General features: G+C 43.6%; 1 protein-coding gene across 1 annotated transcript in view; it reads right to left on the bottom strand.

Annotated features, from left to right (window-relative positions):
• The window catches only part of PAPPA (pappalysin 1), a 231247-nt gene that overhangs the window by 37136 nt on the left and 179336 nt on the right, over window positions 1-14775 (bottom strand). Inside the window, exons 17-18 of the mRNA XM_067471886.1 lie at window positions 8663-8873; window positions 5358-5529 (exon numbers count right to left, since the gene is read on the bottom strand). Coding sequence (XP_067327987.1) covers window positions 5358-5529; window positions 8663-8873 — 383 coding nt within the window. The remainder of the gene's footprint in view (window positions 1-5357; window positions 5530-8662; window positions 8874-14775) is intronic.

Here is a 14775-nt window from a genome sequence, read left to right as displayed (position 1 = left end):
TTTTCCTACTTCTTGGCAGAATGGGGTTGGACTGGATGGCCCATGAGGTCTCTTCCAGATAGAATTCTATGATTCTATGATTCAATGATGGTGATGATGAGTCATCATATAGATTTCCCATCCCACATCCAGAATTCCAAAATCCTCCAAAATCCAAAATTGTGGTTGTGATAGTGATCATGTGACCATGTAGCTATGATTCTATGGTTCTATAGTGATGATGGTGATGATGGTAATGATGGTGATGGTGGTGGTGAGCAGTCGTCATCATATAGATTTGACATCCCCCATCCAGAATTCCAAAATCCTCCAAAATCCAAAATTGTGGTTGTGATAGTGATCATGTGACCATGTAGCTATGATTCTATGGTTCTATAGTGATGATGATGATGATGATGGTGGTGGTGGTGGTGGTGGTGATGGTGATAAGCAGTCATCATCATATAGATTTGACATCCTACATCCAGAATTCCAAAAGCCTCCAAAATCCAAAATTGTAGCTATGCTAGTGATCATGTAGCTATGATTCTATGATGATGACGATGATGATGAGTAGTCGTCATCATATTCACATCCCATATCCAGAATTCCGAAATCTCCCAAAATTGTAGCTGTGACAGTGATCATGTAGCTATGATTCTATAATGATGATGATGGTGATGAGTAGTCATCACCATATAGATTTCACATCCTGCATCCAGAGTTCCAAAATCCCCCAAAATCCAAAATTGTAGCTAAGATTGTGATCATGTAGCTATGATTCTATGATTCTATGATGATGAGTAGTAGTCATCATCATATAGATTTCACATCCCATATCCAGAATTCCGAAATCCCCCAAAATTGTAGTCATGACAGTGATCATGAGCTATGATTCTGTAGTGATGATATAGATTTCACATCCCATATCCAAAATTTCAAAATCTCCCAGAATCCAAAATTGTAGCTATGATTCTATGATTCTATAGTGATGATGATGGTGATGATGATGGTGGTGGTGGTGATGGTGATGAGCAGTCGTCATCATATAGATTTGACATCCCACATCCAGAATTCCAAAATCCTCCAAAATTGTAGCTATGATTCTATGATTCTATAGTGATGATGATGATGGTGATGACCAGTTGTCATCATATAGATTTCACATCCCATATCCACTATTCCGAAATCCCCCAAAATCCAAAATTGTAGCTGTAACAGTGATCTTGTGATCATGTAGCTATAATTCTATGATGATGATGATGAGTTGTCATCATATAGACTTAACATCCCATACCCAGAAATCCAAAATCTTCTAAAATCCATATGATAGTGATCATATGATCATGTAGCTATGATTCTATGATGATGATGATGATGGTGGTGGTGGTGGTGGTGGTGGTGATGGTGATAAGCAGTCGTCATCATATGGATTTCACATTCCACATCCAGAATTCTGAAATTATCCAAAATCCAAAATTGTACCTGTGATAGCGGTCATGTGATCATGTAGCTATGATTAGATGATGATGATGATGATGATGATGATGATGATGATGATAATGATGATGATGGTGGTGGTGGTGGTGGTGATGAGCAGTCGTCATCATATGGATTTCACATCCCACATCCAGAAATCCGAAATTCTCCAAAATCCAAAATTGTACCTGTGATAGCGGTCATGTGATCATGTAGCTATGATTAGATGATGGTGATGATGATGATGATGATGATGATAATGATGATGGCGGCGGTGGTGGTGGTGGTGATGAGCAGTCGTCATCATATGGATATCACATCCCACATCCAGAAATCCGAAATTCTCCAAAATCCAAAATTGTACCTGTGATAGCGGCCATGTGATAATGTAGCTATGATTAGATGATGGTGATGATGATGATAATGATGATGGTGGTGGTGGTGGTGGTGATGAACAGTCGTCATCATATGGATTTCACATTCCACATCCAGAATTCTGAAATTCTCCAAAATCCAAAATTGTACCTGTGATAGCGGTCATGTGATCATGTAGCTATGATTAGATGATGATGATGATGATGATGATGATGATGATGATGATAATGATGATGGCGGCGGTGGTGGTGGTGGTGGTGATGAGCAGTCGTCATCATATGGATATCACATCCCACATCCAGAAATCCGAAATTCTCCAAAATCCAAAATTGTACCTGTGATAGTGGTCATGTGATCATGTAGCTATGATTAGATGATGGTGATGATGATGATGATGGTGGTGGTGGTGGTGGTGGTGGTGAGCAGTCATCATCATATGGATTTCACATCCCACATCCAGAATTCCGAAATTCTCCAAAATCCAAATTTGTACCTGTGATAGCGGTCATGTGATCATGTAGCTATGATTAGATGTTGATGATGATGATGAGTAGTTGTAATCATATAGATTTCACATCCCATATCCAGAATTCCAAAATTCCCCAGAATCCAAAATTGTAGCAGTGATACACCTTTGCTTTTGGATGCTTTGATGTACACAAACATTGTGTCATGACCAACATGACTTCAAATTTCTGAGTAGCCAAAAAAACGGAGGACCAGTAAGGCGTCTAATGGTTTAATCCTCCTCGTAAGCCAGGAAGAAGGGGAAAAAAACTTGGATTCCAACAAGACTGGAGAACGAAGTGCCAAGGTACATATCATATAAAGTTAACGACTAAATTATATAGATCCCCATCTGGGGAGAGGGGAGGTTTCCCTCACAGTCAAGCTTATGTTTCCCCAGTAGGAAAAAAAATGTTCCCATGCCTTCATGCCCCAAGAAATCACCTCTTTGTTCGGAAGCAAGACACATATGCGCTTTATGCATGGAATAATCTCACTCCATGCAGTGGCTGTATAAACCCCTTCAGCCACGATACCACCAAAGACTGGGGACTTTTATGTACTCGCACCTATACACATGGATTATGAGTTGTTTTATACAGACGTAAACATACCAAATTTCCCACTTGGCCCCACCATGGTTTTCCCTGGTGGGGTGATTCCCATCTCACTGTGTGTGCAGTTGAGGTTTCCATTTCTGACACGACGTGTGAAGTGCCTCGGGGCGCACCTTTCCGATGACATCAACAGGAGTTTCCTCCATGAAAAATTGAGACCGAGAGGACGAAACGTATTCAGTTGGCAAAGAAGTTGCCAAGGCTGTTGGTGGCCCTCTTTGCCCAAACACATTTATGTGTGTTTAAGGGAGGGGAGGAGGGAGAGAAAGAGACAAGACCCAACTGAGCCGAGAGCAAAAGACAGAGGGGATCCGCAACAGGTTTAGTCCATCCCGTCTGGGATTTTTCGGGATGGGAAAGATCCCTTTCTCTCTCTTTAAGCATACTTTATGTATGCTTAAAGAGAGAGAAAGAGTCTGGCAGTCCATCCCAGCTGAGAAAAAAGGAAAAGCGGCCAAAGAGCAGGGTGGAAGAGTGTAGGAAAGGAAAATACAAGGGAATGGAAATGATAGAACCATTGGAGATCTACGTAACTCAAGGGTATGGAACATCATTCACCCCAAGAGCTGCACTCAGCTTGAGAGAAGGAGCTGAGTGGTGCAGGGATCAAAGCACCAGGGACCAAAGATTAAAAAGGTGGAGCCAAACTTACACATGGGAATGTTTCTATAAGTATGCCAGCCAATAAGTAGGAGGAGGAATTTATGTTCCAGGAGGCCTAACACTCTTCCCATTAAGCCAGAGGCTGGGGAGATCATTGGACTAGATGACAGCTCCCAGAATCCCTGAGTGAGCAATTTTCTTGCAATAGCCAAGCTGGCTAGAGAATTGGGGAAAATGACTACTTACTTACCTACCTACCTACGTATGTATCTATCCATCCATCCATCCATCCATCAATCTGACTATCTATCCATCCATTCATATATCTATCTATCCACCATCTATTCATTTATCCATCTATCAATCTGCCTATCTATTCATCTTTCATCCATCTTTCATCCATCCATCCATCCACCCATCCACCCATCCATCTACCCATATATCTATCTATCCATCCATCCATCTATTCATGTATCCATCTATCCATCTGCCCATCCATCCATCCATCTACTGATTTATCCATCTATCCATCATCTATTCATCTATCCATCCATCCATCCATCTATCCATCTATTGATCTGCCCATCTTTCAATCTGCCCATCCATCCATCCATCCATCTATGTATCTATCAATCATCCATCTATCAATCTGCCCATCCACCCACCCATCCATCCATCTATTGATTTATCCATCTATCCATTATCTATTCATGTATGTATGTATGTATCTATCTATCCATCCATCCATCCATCCATCCATCCATCCATCCATCCATTTATCCATCTATCCATCTATTGATCTGCCCATCTATCAATCTGCCCATCTATCCATCATCCATCTATCCATCTGCCCATCCATTCATCTATTGATTTATCCATCTATCCATCATCTATTCATCTATCCATCCATCCATCCATCTATCCATCTATTGATCTGCCCATCTTTCAATCTGCCCATCCATCCATCCATCTATGTATCTATCAATCATCCATCTATCAATCTGCCCATCCACCCACCCATCCATCCATCTATTGATTTATCCATCTATCCATTATCTATTCATGTATGTATGTATGTATGTATGTATCTATCTATCTATCTACCTATCCATCCATCCATTTATCCATCTATCCATCTATTGATCTGCCCATCTTTCAATCTGCCCATCCATCCATCCATTCATTTATCCATCTATCCATCTATCAATCTGCCCATCTATCCATCATCCATCTATCCATCTGCCCATCCATTCATCTATTGATTTATCCATCTATCCATCATCTATTCATCTATCTATCCATCCATCCATCCATCCATCCATCCATCCATCCATCCTCCTATCATCTATCTAGCTATCTGCCCATCTATATATTTATCATCTATCCATATCTATCTATCCATCTATCCATCCATATGCTCATCTATCTATCTATCTATCTATCTATCTATCTATCTATCCATCCATATACCCATCCATCCACCCATCCATCCACTCACCCGCCCATCCATCCATCCATGCCTCCATCCATCCAATTTCTTTCATAAATTAACCTTCTGCTGTCAAGCCTGGCTGTGAATGTTGTTTGGAAGGTTTGGTCTACCCAACGGAACTGTACAAATGGAATGAAAGGAAGTATCATCTTGTGTTATTTCTCCCCTGTGACTCATTTGGGATAGTAGACTCTCGCCATGCCTTTCCAGGATTGCTAACAGGACTCTTTTCCTGTCCTAAGCATAGGTACTGGGGCAACTTCTGCTAGGCCTAGTTTCCCTCCCGTCCTCTTGTTGGGACTCACAGATTGGCCGTCCTCTTTGGCGCAGTTGATCCGGCACTCACTGTTGAACTGGAAGCCATTTGTGCACTGGTAGAGCCCATGGAACTTGGAAGGTGGTGGGTCGCAGGTGACTGGGATGCACGCCCCTTCGAGCCAAGTTCCGTCTTGAGTGCACTGGATTTTAAAAGTCCTCCTTACAAACATGCAAAAAAAGAAAAGCAAAACAAGGAATAAAACAGAGGGTTATTTATTGAAAGAGTGGCTCTACCTTTTCCTAACCTACCTCGAAGGGAGGTCTTTGCACCTTCGACAGTTATGAACAGGGGCTGTGGAATATATTTTTCGAAAAAGACATCCCGAGCTCTTGCAAGAACAACGACTGTTTGTGAAGGCAGACACACGCCATTCAACCGGGGGGAACCTTTTCCGGAGTTGCTGGGAACTTGTGGCCGGTGGCTACTTTTGATGTGGTTGCCTAGGCCCACATGTGTCTGTGTTTCCCCAAGCCATAAAAACGTAGGATACCAGTAAACCTTTGCCGCCCGAGGTTCAAAGGGGACTCCCCAGGTTGCATATCAAAGAGGGTATTTCCAAAAGTCAGGCTTCCCTTCACACTAAGCTGGCTTGCCAATGAAAAGGCTTAGAGATGCAGAAAGGCGAGAGAAGGACTGAATTTTACTGCCCACGATGTCTTTAGTAAACAGACAGGTACCACATTGCTCAGAGCCATATTCTGTCGATTCTCAGTTCGTCAGAAGTCAAGCAACCAGAACTCTCAAGCACGCGGCAAAATAAATTAACTAAAATTGCATACTGTACTCATTAAGATATATTCATAATACCTATAAGCTATGTTACATTATGTTCATCTTTATTTGCCTTAATTTGCATTTTATTATCAACTAGCTGGAGTACCTGGCGTTGCCTGGGTTATTTGAAAAAGTCAATTTTGCAATGCATAAGGTTGTGGGTGAACTACAACTCCCATCATGCCAGTTTAACCCCCAAAACTCCATAAATGGTTGATTTTTTTTATTTTGGGTATCATTGGTGGGGTTCAGTGTGCTCTCTGGTTATAGGGTAAACTACAACTCCCACTCTGGTAAGTCAGTCCCCTCAAACCCCTTCAGTAGGTTGAGTTAGTCATGGGGGTTCTGTGTACCAAGTTTGGTCCAGGTCTATCATTGGTGGAGCTCACAATTTCTCTGGTTGTGGGTGAACTACAACTCCCAGAAAGGAAGGTGAGTCGTCATCCCCCCCAACCCCTTGGGTAATCAAATTTCAGCATATCAGGTATGTGTGCCTGATATGTGGTGGAGTTCAGAATGCTCTGTGATTGTAGATGAACTATAAATCCCAGCAACTACAACTCCCAAATGCCAAGATTCTATTTTCCCCAAACTCCACCAGTGTACACATTTGGGCATATTGAGTATTTGTGTAGAGTTTGGTCCAGATCCATCATGGTTTGAGTCCACAGTGATCTCTGGATGTAGGTGAACTACAACTCCAAAACCAAAGGACACTGCCCACCAAACCCTTCCAGTATTTTCTGTTGGTCATGGGAGAACTGTGTGCCAAGTTTGGTTCAATTCCATCGTTGGTGGGGTTCAGGATGCTCTTTGATTGTAGGTGAACTATAAATCCCAGCAACCACAACTCCCAAATGGCAAAATCAATTTTTTTGAGTGAAGGACATACATTGGGTTGTTAGGTGTCTTGTGTCCAAATTTGGTATTAATTCGTCCAGTGGTTTTTGAGTTCTGTTAATCCCATAAACTAACATTACATTTTTATTTATATACTAGCTGTACCTACCACACATTGCTGTGGCCAACCTTTCCTCCCTCTTTCTCTCCTTCTTTCTTTCTCTCCTTCATTCTTTCTCTCCTTCCTTCCCTCCCTCTTTCCTTCCTTCTCTCTTTTTCTTTCCCTTCTTCTTTCTTCCTTCTCTACCTGTTTCTTTCCTTGCTTCTTTTGCTCTTTGGTTCCATCCTTCCTTGTCTCTTTCCTTCCTTCCCACCCTCTTTCTCTCTTTTGTTCCTTCTCTCCTTCCTTCCCTCTTTCACTTTTTTATTTCATTCTCTCCCTCCTTCTCTCCTTCCATCCCTACCCTTCTTTCTTTCTTTCTTTCTTTCTTTCCTTCTTTCTCTCCTTCCCTCCTTCTTTCCCTTTTTCTCTCCCTTCTTCTCTCCTTCCTTCCTTCCCTACCTTTCTTTCTATCCTTATCTCCATCTTTCCCTCTTTCTCCCTTTCTTTCTTTCCTTCCTTCCTTCTCTACCCCTTTCTTTCCTTCCTTCTCTCCTTCCCTCTTTCTCTCCCTCCTTCTCTACTCTTCTTTGTTTTCTTCCTTCTCTCCTTTCCTCCTTCTTTCCCTTCTCCTCTCCCTCCTTCCTTCTCTACCTTCCTTTCCTTCTTTCTTTCCTTCCGTCCTCCTTTCTCTTCTTCTTTCCCTCTTTCTCTCCCTTCTTCTCTCTTTCCTTCCTTCCCTACCCTTCTTTCTTTCCTTTTTTCTCTCTTTCCCTCCTTCTTTCCCTTCTTCTTTCCCTCTTTCTCTCCCTTCTTCTCTCCTTCCTTCCTTCCCTACCTTTCTTTCTTTCCTTCTCTCCTTCTTTCCCTCTTTCTCCCCTTTTCCCTCCTTCCTTCCTTCTCTACCTTTCTTTCCTTCTTTCTCTCCTTCCCTCCTTCTTTCTCTTCTTCTTTCCCTCTTTCTCTCCCTTCTTCTCTCCTTCCTTCCTTCCCTACCCTTCTTTCTTTCCTTTTTTCTCTCTTTCCCTCCTTCTTTCCCTTCTTCTTTCCCTCTTTCCCTTCTTCTCTCCTTCCTTCCTTCCCTACCTTTCTTTCTTTCCTTCTCTCCTTCTTTCCCTCTTTCTCCCCTTTTCTCTCCTTCCTTCCTTCCTTCTCTACCCTTCTTTCTTTCCTTCCTTCTCTTCTTCCTCCCTCCTTTCTGTATATGTATTTTGTGTGTTTATATGAATATATGTGTGTGTGTATATGTGTTTGTGTATATATATGTGGTTTTGTGCATGCGTTGTAATGGGTTTTTTTTTTGCCTTTTAAGTCTCTTCTGCTGCGTTTTTCAGTGTTTTTATGAGTGATGGTCACTCGTTGGCCTGAGAGGTGTCTTGTGTCCAAATTTAGTGTCAATTCGCCCAGTGGTTTTGGAGTTCTGTTCATTCCACAAACGAACATTACATTTTTATTTATATAGATAGATAGATGTGTGTCCATTCTGAGAAGTGAATTCCTAGTCCAACACTTGGAGAGAGGTCTATCAGGCACCATACTTAGCCAACATCCATGCATTCTGCTGCAGCTCTACTTACTTCCTTGCTTTCCGAGAGGATCCTGGAACATGGTAACCTGGTCTGCATTTGTATTTGCAGAAGGATCCCACTTTATGTTTTTCTTGATGGCAGCGGGACGTCAGGAAGTCCGCATTGGGAATCAGAGGGGGAGCCTGACACATCAACTCGCAGAGGGCCTCTGGGAAGGACCACAGTCCATCCTCCAAGCACGTCAGGTCATTGTTGGTTCCTGGGGGAGATGGAAGAGAACACAAGTTGGGAAAGGCAAGCATAGACAGAGGAAATCGGAGGCCAGATTAGATAGAGATGCTGCCAGAAGTCTTTCCATCTAAGAGTGCTTCTACACTGACATTATAATCTAGTTTGGAATCCATTTGAGAGGAACCGGTTTTGTTTTGCAGGAGATTAAATTGGTAAGGTGATTACATTTAACTCCCAAAACTGGCTTCAAATCACTATGCGGTCTATTTTTTTTTTCTTGAGAGATGCGCATCAGCGCACAGAGGCATAGAGGGTGAAAATAAAGGGAAAGTGACAGGGAATTGATTCGCCTCCAACTCCACAACTATCATTGTTACTTATTTATTATTTACTCCATTTCTACCCCACTCTTCTCACCTCGAAGGGGACTCGGAGCAGCTTGCAAAGTTGGAAAAAATTAAACACAATAATAATAATAATAATAATAATAATAATAATAATAATCTTTATTTATACCCCACTACTGCTGAGCTTGTTGATCGAAAGGTCGCAGGTTCGATTCCGGGGAGCTTCTGCCAACCTAGCAGTTCGAAAACATGCAAATGTGAGTAGATCAATAGGTACCGCTCCGGTGGGAAGGTAACGGCGCTCCATGCAGTCATGCCGGCCACCTTGGAGGTGTCTACGGACAACGCTGGCTCTTCGGCTTAGAAATGGAGATGAGCACCACACCCCAGAGTCAGACATGACTGGACTTAATGTCAGGGGACTACCTACCTACCATCTCCCCAACGGGGACTCGGGGCGGCTTACATGAGGCCAAGCCCGGACAACATATTACAGCAAGATAAAACCAAAACATAAGCAACAAGCAACAGCATCAAAATTACATTTAAAAAAAAAACACATTACAACATACATAACAAATAGGTAGGTAAAGGTAAAGGTTTTCCCCTGACATGAAGTCCAGTCGTGTCTGACTCTGGGGGACGGTGCTCATCTCCATTTCTAAGCCGAAGAGCCAGCGTTGTCCCTAGACACCTCCAAGGTCATGTGGCCAGCATGACTGCATGGAGCGCTGCTACCTTCCTGCTGGAGTGGTACTTATTGATCTACTCACATTTGCATGTTTTTGAACTGCTAGGTTGGCAGAAGCTGGGGCAATGACCTCCTGGAAGAGGAAGGATAACTAATGCTAGTTTTCAGGGAACGGGGGTTTTCTTTTTGTTTGCCAGGGAATTAATAATAAAGATTAAACTGTGATGCCGTAAAGCAGTCAAGGAGCTGGGATCGGCTCCCGCTAGCTTTTTTGTCAAGCTGATTTTCGTAGCGGAGGGGCTTTCCTATTACGTGTTCCCAAAAGTAACAAAAGTATATATATTTTTTAAAGGATGAAACAGTGGGAGATGGTTCCAAGTACAGCTTTATTATATGGTCAGCATAAGGGCTCAAAGACCTGCTTAAGTTATTATTATTATTATTATTATTATTATTATTAGACACAAAACCACAGTATGTCACAGCAAACGAGATCTATATGCTGGATTTCGTATAAAAAAATCACAAGTCGAACACTTCCCAAGCGTCTAGGACTGTGTGATGTATTTCCATTTATTATTATTATTATTATTATTATTATTATTATTATTATTATTATTATATTCCGTTCTTCTCTACCTCCATGGAGAGACTCAGAACGGCTAACAGCAAGAATTCAATGCAAACAATAAACATTTTAAAACAACATCCATAAAACAAAGGTTAAAATACATATAGGATTAAAATACATATAAAACCATTCGCCAAGTTAAAAACATCGTCCAACTCAGTCTGCACATTGTGGTCCAAGAACTTTAGTCTTTACTGGTCTCTGTCATCACTCTGCGCATGCCTGATTCCAAAGCCAGGATTTCAATTGCTTCCTGAAGTTCAGGATCTTCCTTCGGGAGAGAGTTCCATAGCTGGAGGGCCACCACGGAGAAGGCCCTGTCTCTCGTTCCCATCAGACACGACTGTGAAAGTGGAGGGACTGAGAGCAGGGCCTCTCTGGAAGATCTTAATGACCTTAATGGTTTATAGGGGAGAATACGTTCGGACAGGTAAACTGGGCTGGAACCATATAGGGTTTTGTAGGTTAAAACCAGCACTTTGAATTGTGCTCAGAAGCTAATTGGCAGCCAGTGGAGCTGGAGCAACAAGGGAGTTGTGCGTTCCCTGTCCCCCGCTCCCGTAAGCAACCTGGCTGCCGAGTGTTGGACTAATTGCAGCTTCAGAGGCAAACCCACATAGAGTGCGTTGCAGTAGTCTATTTGGGATGTATTTATTTATTTATTTAAAACTTTTCTATCCCGGTCTTCTCACCTCCGTAGAGGGACTCAGACGGGCTTACAGCAAGGATTCAATGCTACTAATCCAAGTTAAAACATGTTACAACAATACAAGATTAAAATACATATAGATAAAATACATATATATACCAATTCACCAAGGTAAAATCATGTTCAACTCAGTCCACATATGTGGTCACTCACTTTGGTCTTACTTACTTGGGTGATCCCTCGTTGGATGACTAAGCTGGTCTTCCAATATTCTTGTGGGTTCGTAGGTGGCTGTGGAGCCCTATTCTTGACCCGCATCTTCTCCCACAGTGATTGGTTTCCAGGTGGAAGGCAGTCCCGGTCGGGGTTGGCTTGACGCGCCTTCCTCCTGGCACGTTTCTCTCTTTCACCCTCCACTCGTGCCTCCTCAAAATCTGCAGCACTGCTGGTCATGGCAGACCTCCAGCTGGAGCGCTCAAGGGCCAGGGCTTCCCAGTTCTCAGTGTCTATGCCAGAGTTTTTAAGGTTGGCTTTGAGGCCATCTTTAAATCTCTTTTCCTGTCCACCAACATTCAGTTTTCCATTCTTGAGTTTGGAATAGAGCAACTGCTTTGGGAGATGGTGGTCAGGCATCCGGACAACGTGGCCGGTCCAGCGGAGTTGATGGCAGAGGACCATCGCTTCAATGCTGGTGGTCTTTGCTTCTTCCAGCACGCTGACATTTGTCCGCTTGTCTTCCCAGTGTCTATGCCAGAGATTTCGGCTTTGGCTTTGAGGTTGACTTTGGTCTATAATCAGTCCCAGCCATTATTCTGGGAATGCTTTGTTCCATAACCAGGATTTCACTAGCCTCCTCAAGGACAAGAGGGAGGGGGCAGATCTAATCTTGCTCAAGAGAGAGTTCCATAGCCGAGGGGCCACCACAGAGAAGGCCCTGTCTCTCATTCCCACCAAACGCGCTTGCGAAGGTGGTGGGACTGAGAGCAGGGTCTCTCTGGAAGATCTTAATGTCCTTGACAGTTCATAGGGGAGAATACGTTTGGACAGGTAATACGTTTGGACATGTAACCAGAGTGTGGACCACCTTGGCCAAGTCAGACTTCCCAAGATACTGTACTCTAGAGCTGTCCCACTGTGGAGCTTTTCCTTGTGCCAGATTGACAACTGGAAGTAGTGCTGTTGCTGCAAAATCAGTTGTATGACGTACGGACTGTTTGTTGCCATTACAAGGTGGGTCTATTTTATTTTGCCCTTAATTTCCCCCTGATTTTCAAGGCCTGAAATGACCTTTCCAATACATTAGGGATCAGGATCAGCTCTGTGCCACGCGGAGCTGCAAGATGATGCAAGATCCTCTGGCACTACAAAGTGTGAACTAGTTTCTTGCCTGGCAATGGCCAGACCGTTAGATATTTAATGATGAAGGGGTGGGAGAGAAGAAGGAAGAAGAGGAGGAGAAAGGAGAGGAAGTCATTAAGCTGGAACACTTTCATCTTCCTCCTCTTCTTTGCAAAGACCTTTGGCTTTGTGTTAGGAAACATCCAAGGTAAGAATCCAGGCAAAGGGGGAAGTTGTGGTATCCGGAACAGGATCTTTATTTCTTTTCTTCAAAAGGAACCTGAATATCATTCCATTTTGCTCTCCTTCCTGAGTGCTGTGAGACATCGAGGTATTTTTATACAGTTTCAAACGCTCCGCTCCTGGGCTGGCAGCTTTGTTTTCTCCTGTCTGACTCACACAGACCGGGTCCACCGTCCAACACAGATGATCTCATGCTCACTACGGCAGGGTGATGAACTGTGACATTAAAAAACAGTGGCTTGGGTGACATCAGTGACAGAATTAAGGAGTGAGTCATCTCTCCCTCGCTGCTCAAGGAGTGTGCCAGCTGAGCTCTCTTAGTCATCATGTGGGATTCGGCATCCAGAACCTTCTCCTTTTTTTGCCATTTCACTTGGACAGCTACTGTCCAAGAGCTGCTGTAATGCTCAAGTTATGAGCTCCGGAGCTGCTTTAGGACAGGGCTTCTTAACCTGATGAGATAGGGATTTTCCCCTTAGTATACCAGGGTTGTTGTTGTTGTTTATTCCACTTAATGTAAGCCTGCCAAGGCACCCATGACATCATGTTCATTTGTTCAGTCGTCTCCAACTCTTCGTGACCTCATGGACCAGCCCACGCCAGAGCTCCCTGTCGGCCATCACCACCCCCAGCTCCTTCAAGGTCAGTCCAGTCACTTCAAGGATGCCATCCATCCATCTTGCCCTTGGTCGGCCCTTCTTCCTTTTGCCTTCCACTTTCCCCAGCATCATTGTCTTCTCTAGGCTTTGCTGTCTCCTCATGATGTGGCCAAAGTACTTCAACTTTGTCGCTAGTATCCTTCCCTCCAATGAGCAGTCGGGCTTCACCTCCTAGAGGATGGACTGGTTGGATCTTCTCACAGTCCAAGGCACTCTCAGAACTTTCCTCCAGCACCACAGCTCAAAAGCATCGATCTTCCTTCGCTCCACCTTCCCTAAGGTTCAGCTCTCACATCCGTAGGTTGTTGTTGTTGTTCATTCGTTCAGTCGTCTCCGACTCTTCGTGACCTCATGGACCAGCCCACGCCAGAGCTCCCTGTCGGCCGTCACCACCCCCAGCTCCTTCAAGGTCAGTCCAGTCACTTCAAGGATGCCATCCATCCATCCTGCCCTTGGTCGGCCCCTCTTCCTTTTGCCTTCCACTTTCCCCAGCATAATTGTCTTCTCTAGGCTTCCCTGTCTCCTCATGATGTGGCCAAAGTACTTCAACTTTGTCTCTAGTATCCTTCCCTCCAATGAGCAGTCGGGCTTTATTTCCTGGAGGATGGACTGGTTGGATCTTCTCACAGTCCACGGCACTCTCAGCACTTTCCTCCAGCACCACAGCTCAAAAGCATCGATCTTCCTTCGCTCAGCCTTCCCTAAGGTCCAGCTCTCACATCCGTAGGTTACTACAGGGAAGACCATGGCTTTGACTAGGCAATGGATCTTTGTTGCCAGTCTGATGTCTCTACTCTTCACTGTTTTATCAAGACTGGACATTGCTCTCCTCCCAAGAAGGAAGCGTCTTCTGATTTCCTGGCTACAGTCTGCATCTGCAGTAATCTTTGCACCTAGAAATACAAAGTCTGTCACGGCCTCCACATTTTCTCCCTCTATTTTCCAGTTGTCAATCATTCTTGTTGCCATAATCTTGGTTTTTTTGATGTTTAGCTGCAACCCGGCTTTTGCTCTTTCTTCTTTCACCTTGATTAGAAGGCTCCTCAGCTCCTCCTCGCTTTCGGCCATCAGAGTGGTGTCATCTGCATATCTGAGGTTGTTAATGTTTCTTCCATGACATCGTACCTAACACATTTGGACTTCAAGGTCTTATCTCGAATCCTCTGAGAATACCTAGTTTGCCTGCTTTACACACCCTGCATTCTCAGGTCTAGTTGTTATTTTATTTATTTATTTACTACTACGTTGCTGTGGCCCAGTCTGTGTATATGTGTTGTGTGTATATGTGTGTGTATATATTTGTCTACATGTGTATATCTGTGTGTTTGTTTTTAAATATTTTATCCCGCCCACTGTCACTGTGATTGTGTTT

This window comes from Anolis sagrei, chromosome 11 (assembly GCF_037176765.1).
Source record: "Anolis sagrei isolate rAnoSag1 chromosome 11, rAnoSag1.mat, whole genome shotgun sequence".
Classification (NCBI taxonomy): domain Eukaryota; kingdom Metazoa; phylum Chordata; class Lepidosauria; order Squamata; family Dactyloidae; genus Anolis; species Anolis sagrei.
Note: the sequence above shows the minus strand (reverse complement) of the source record. Positions and strands in the feature narration are given on the sequence as shown.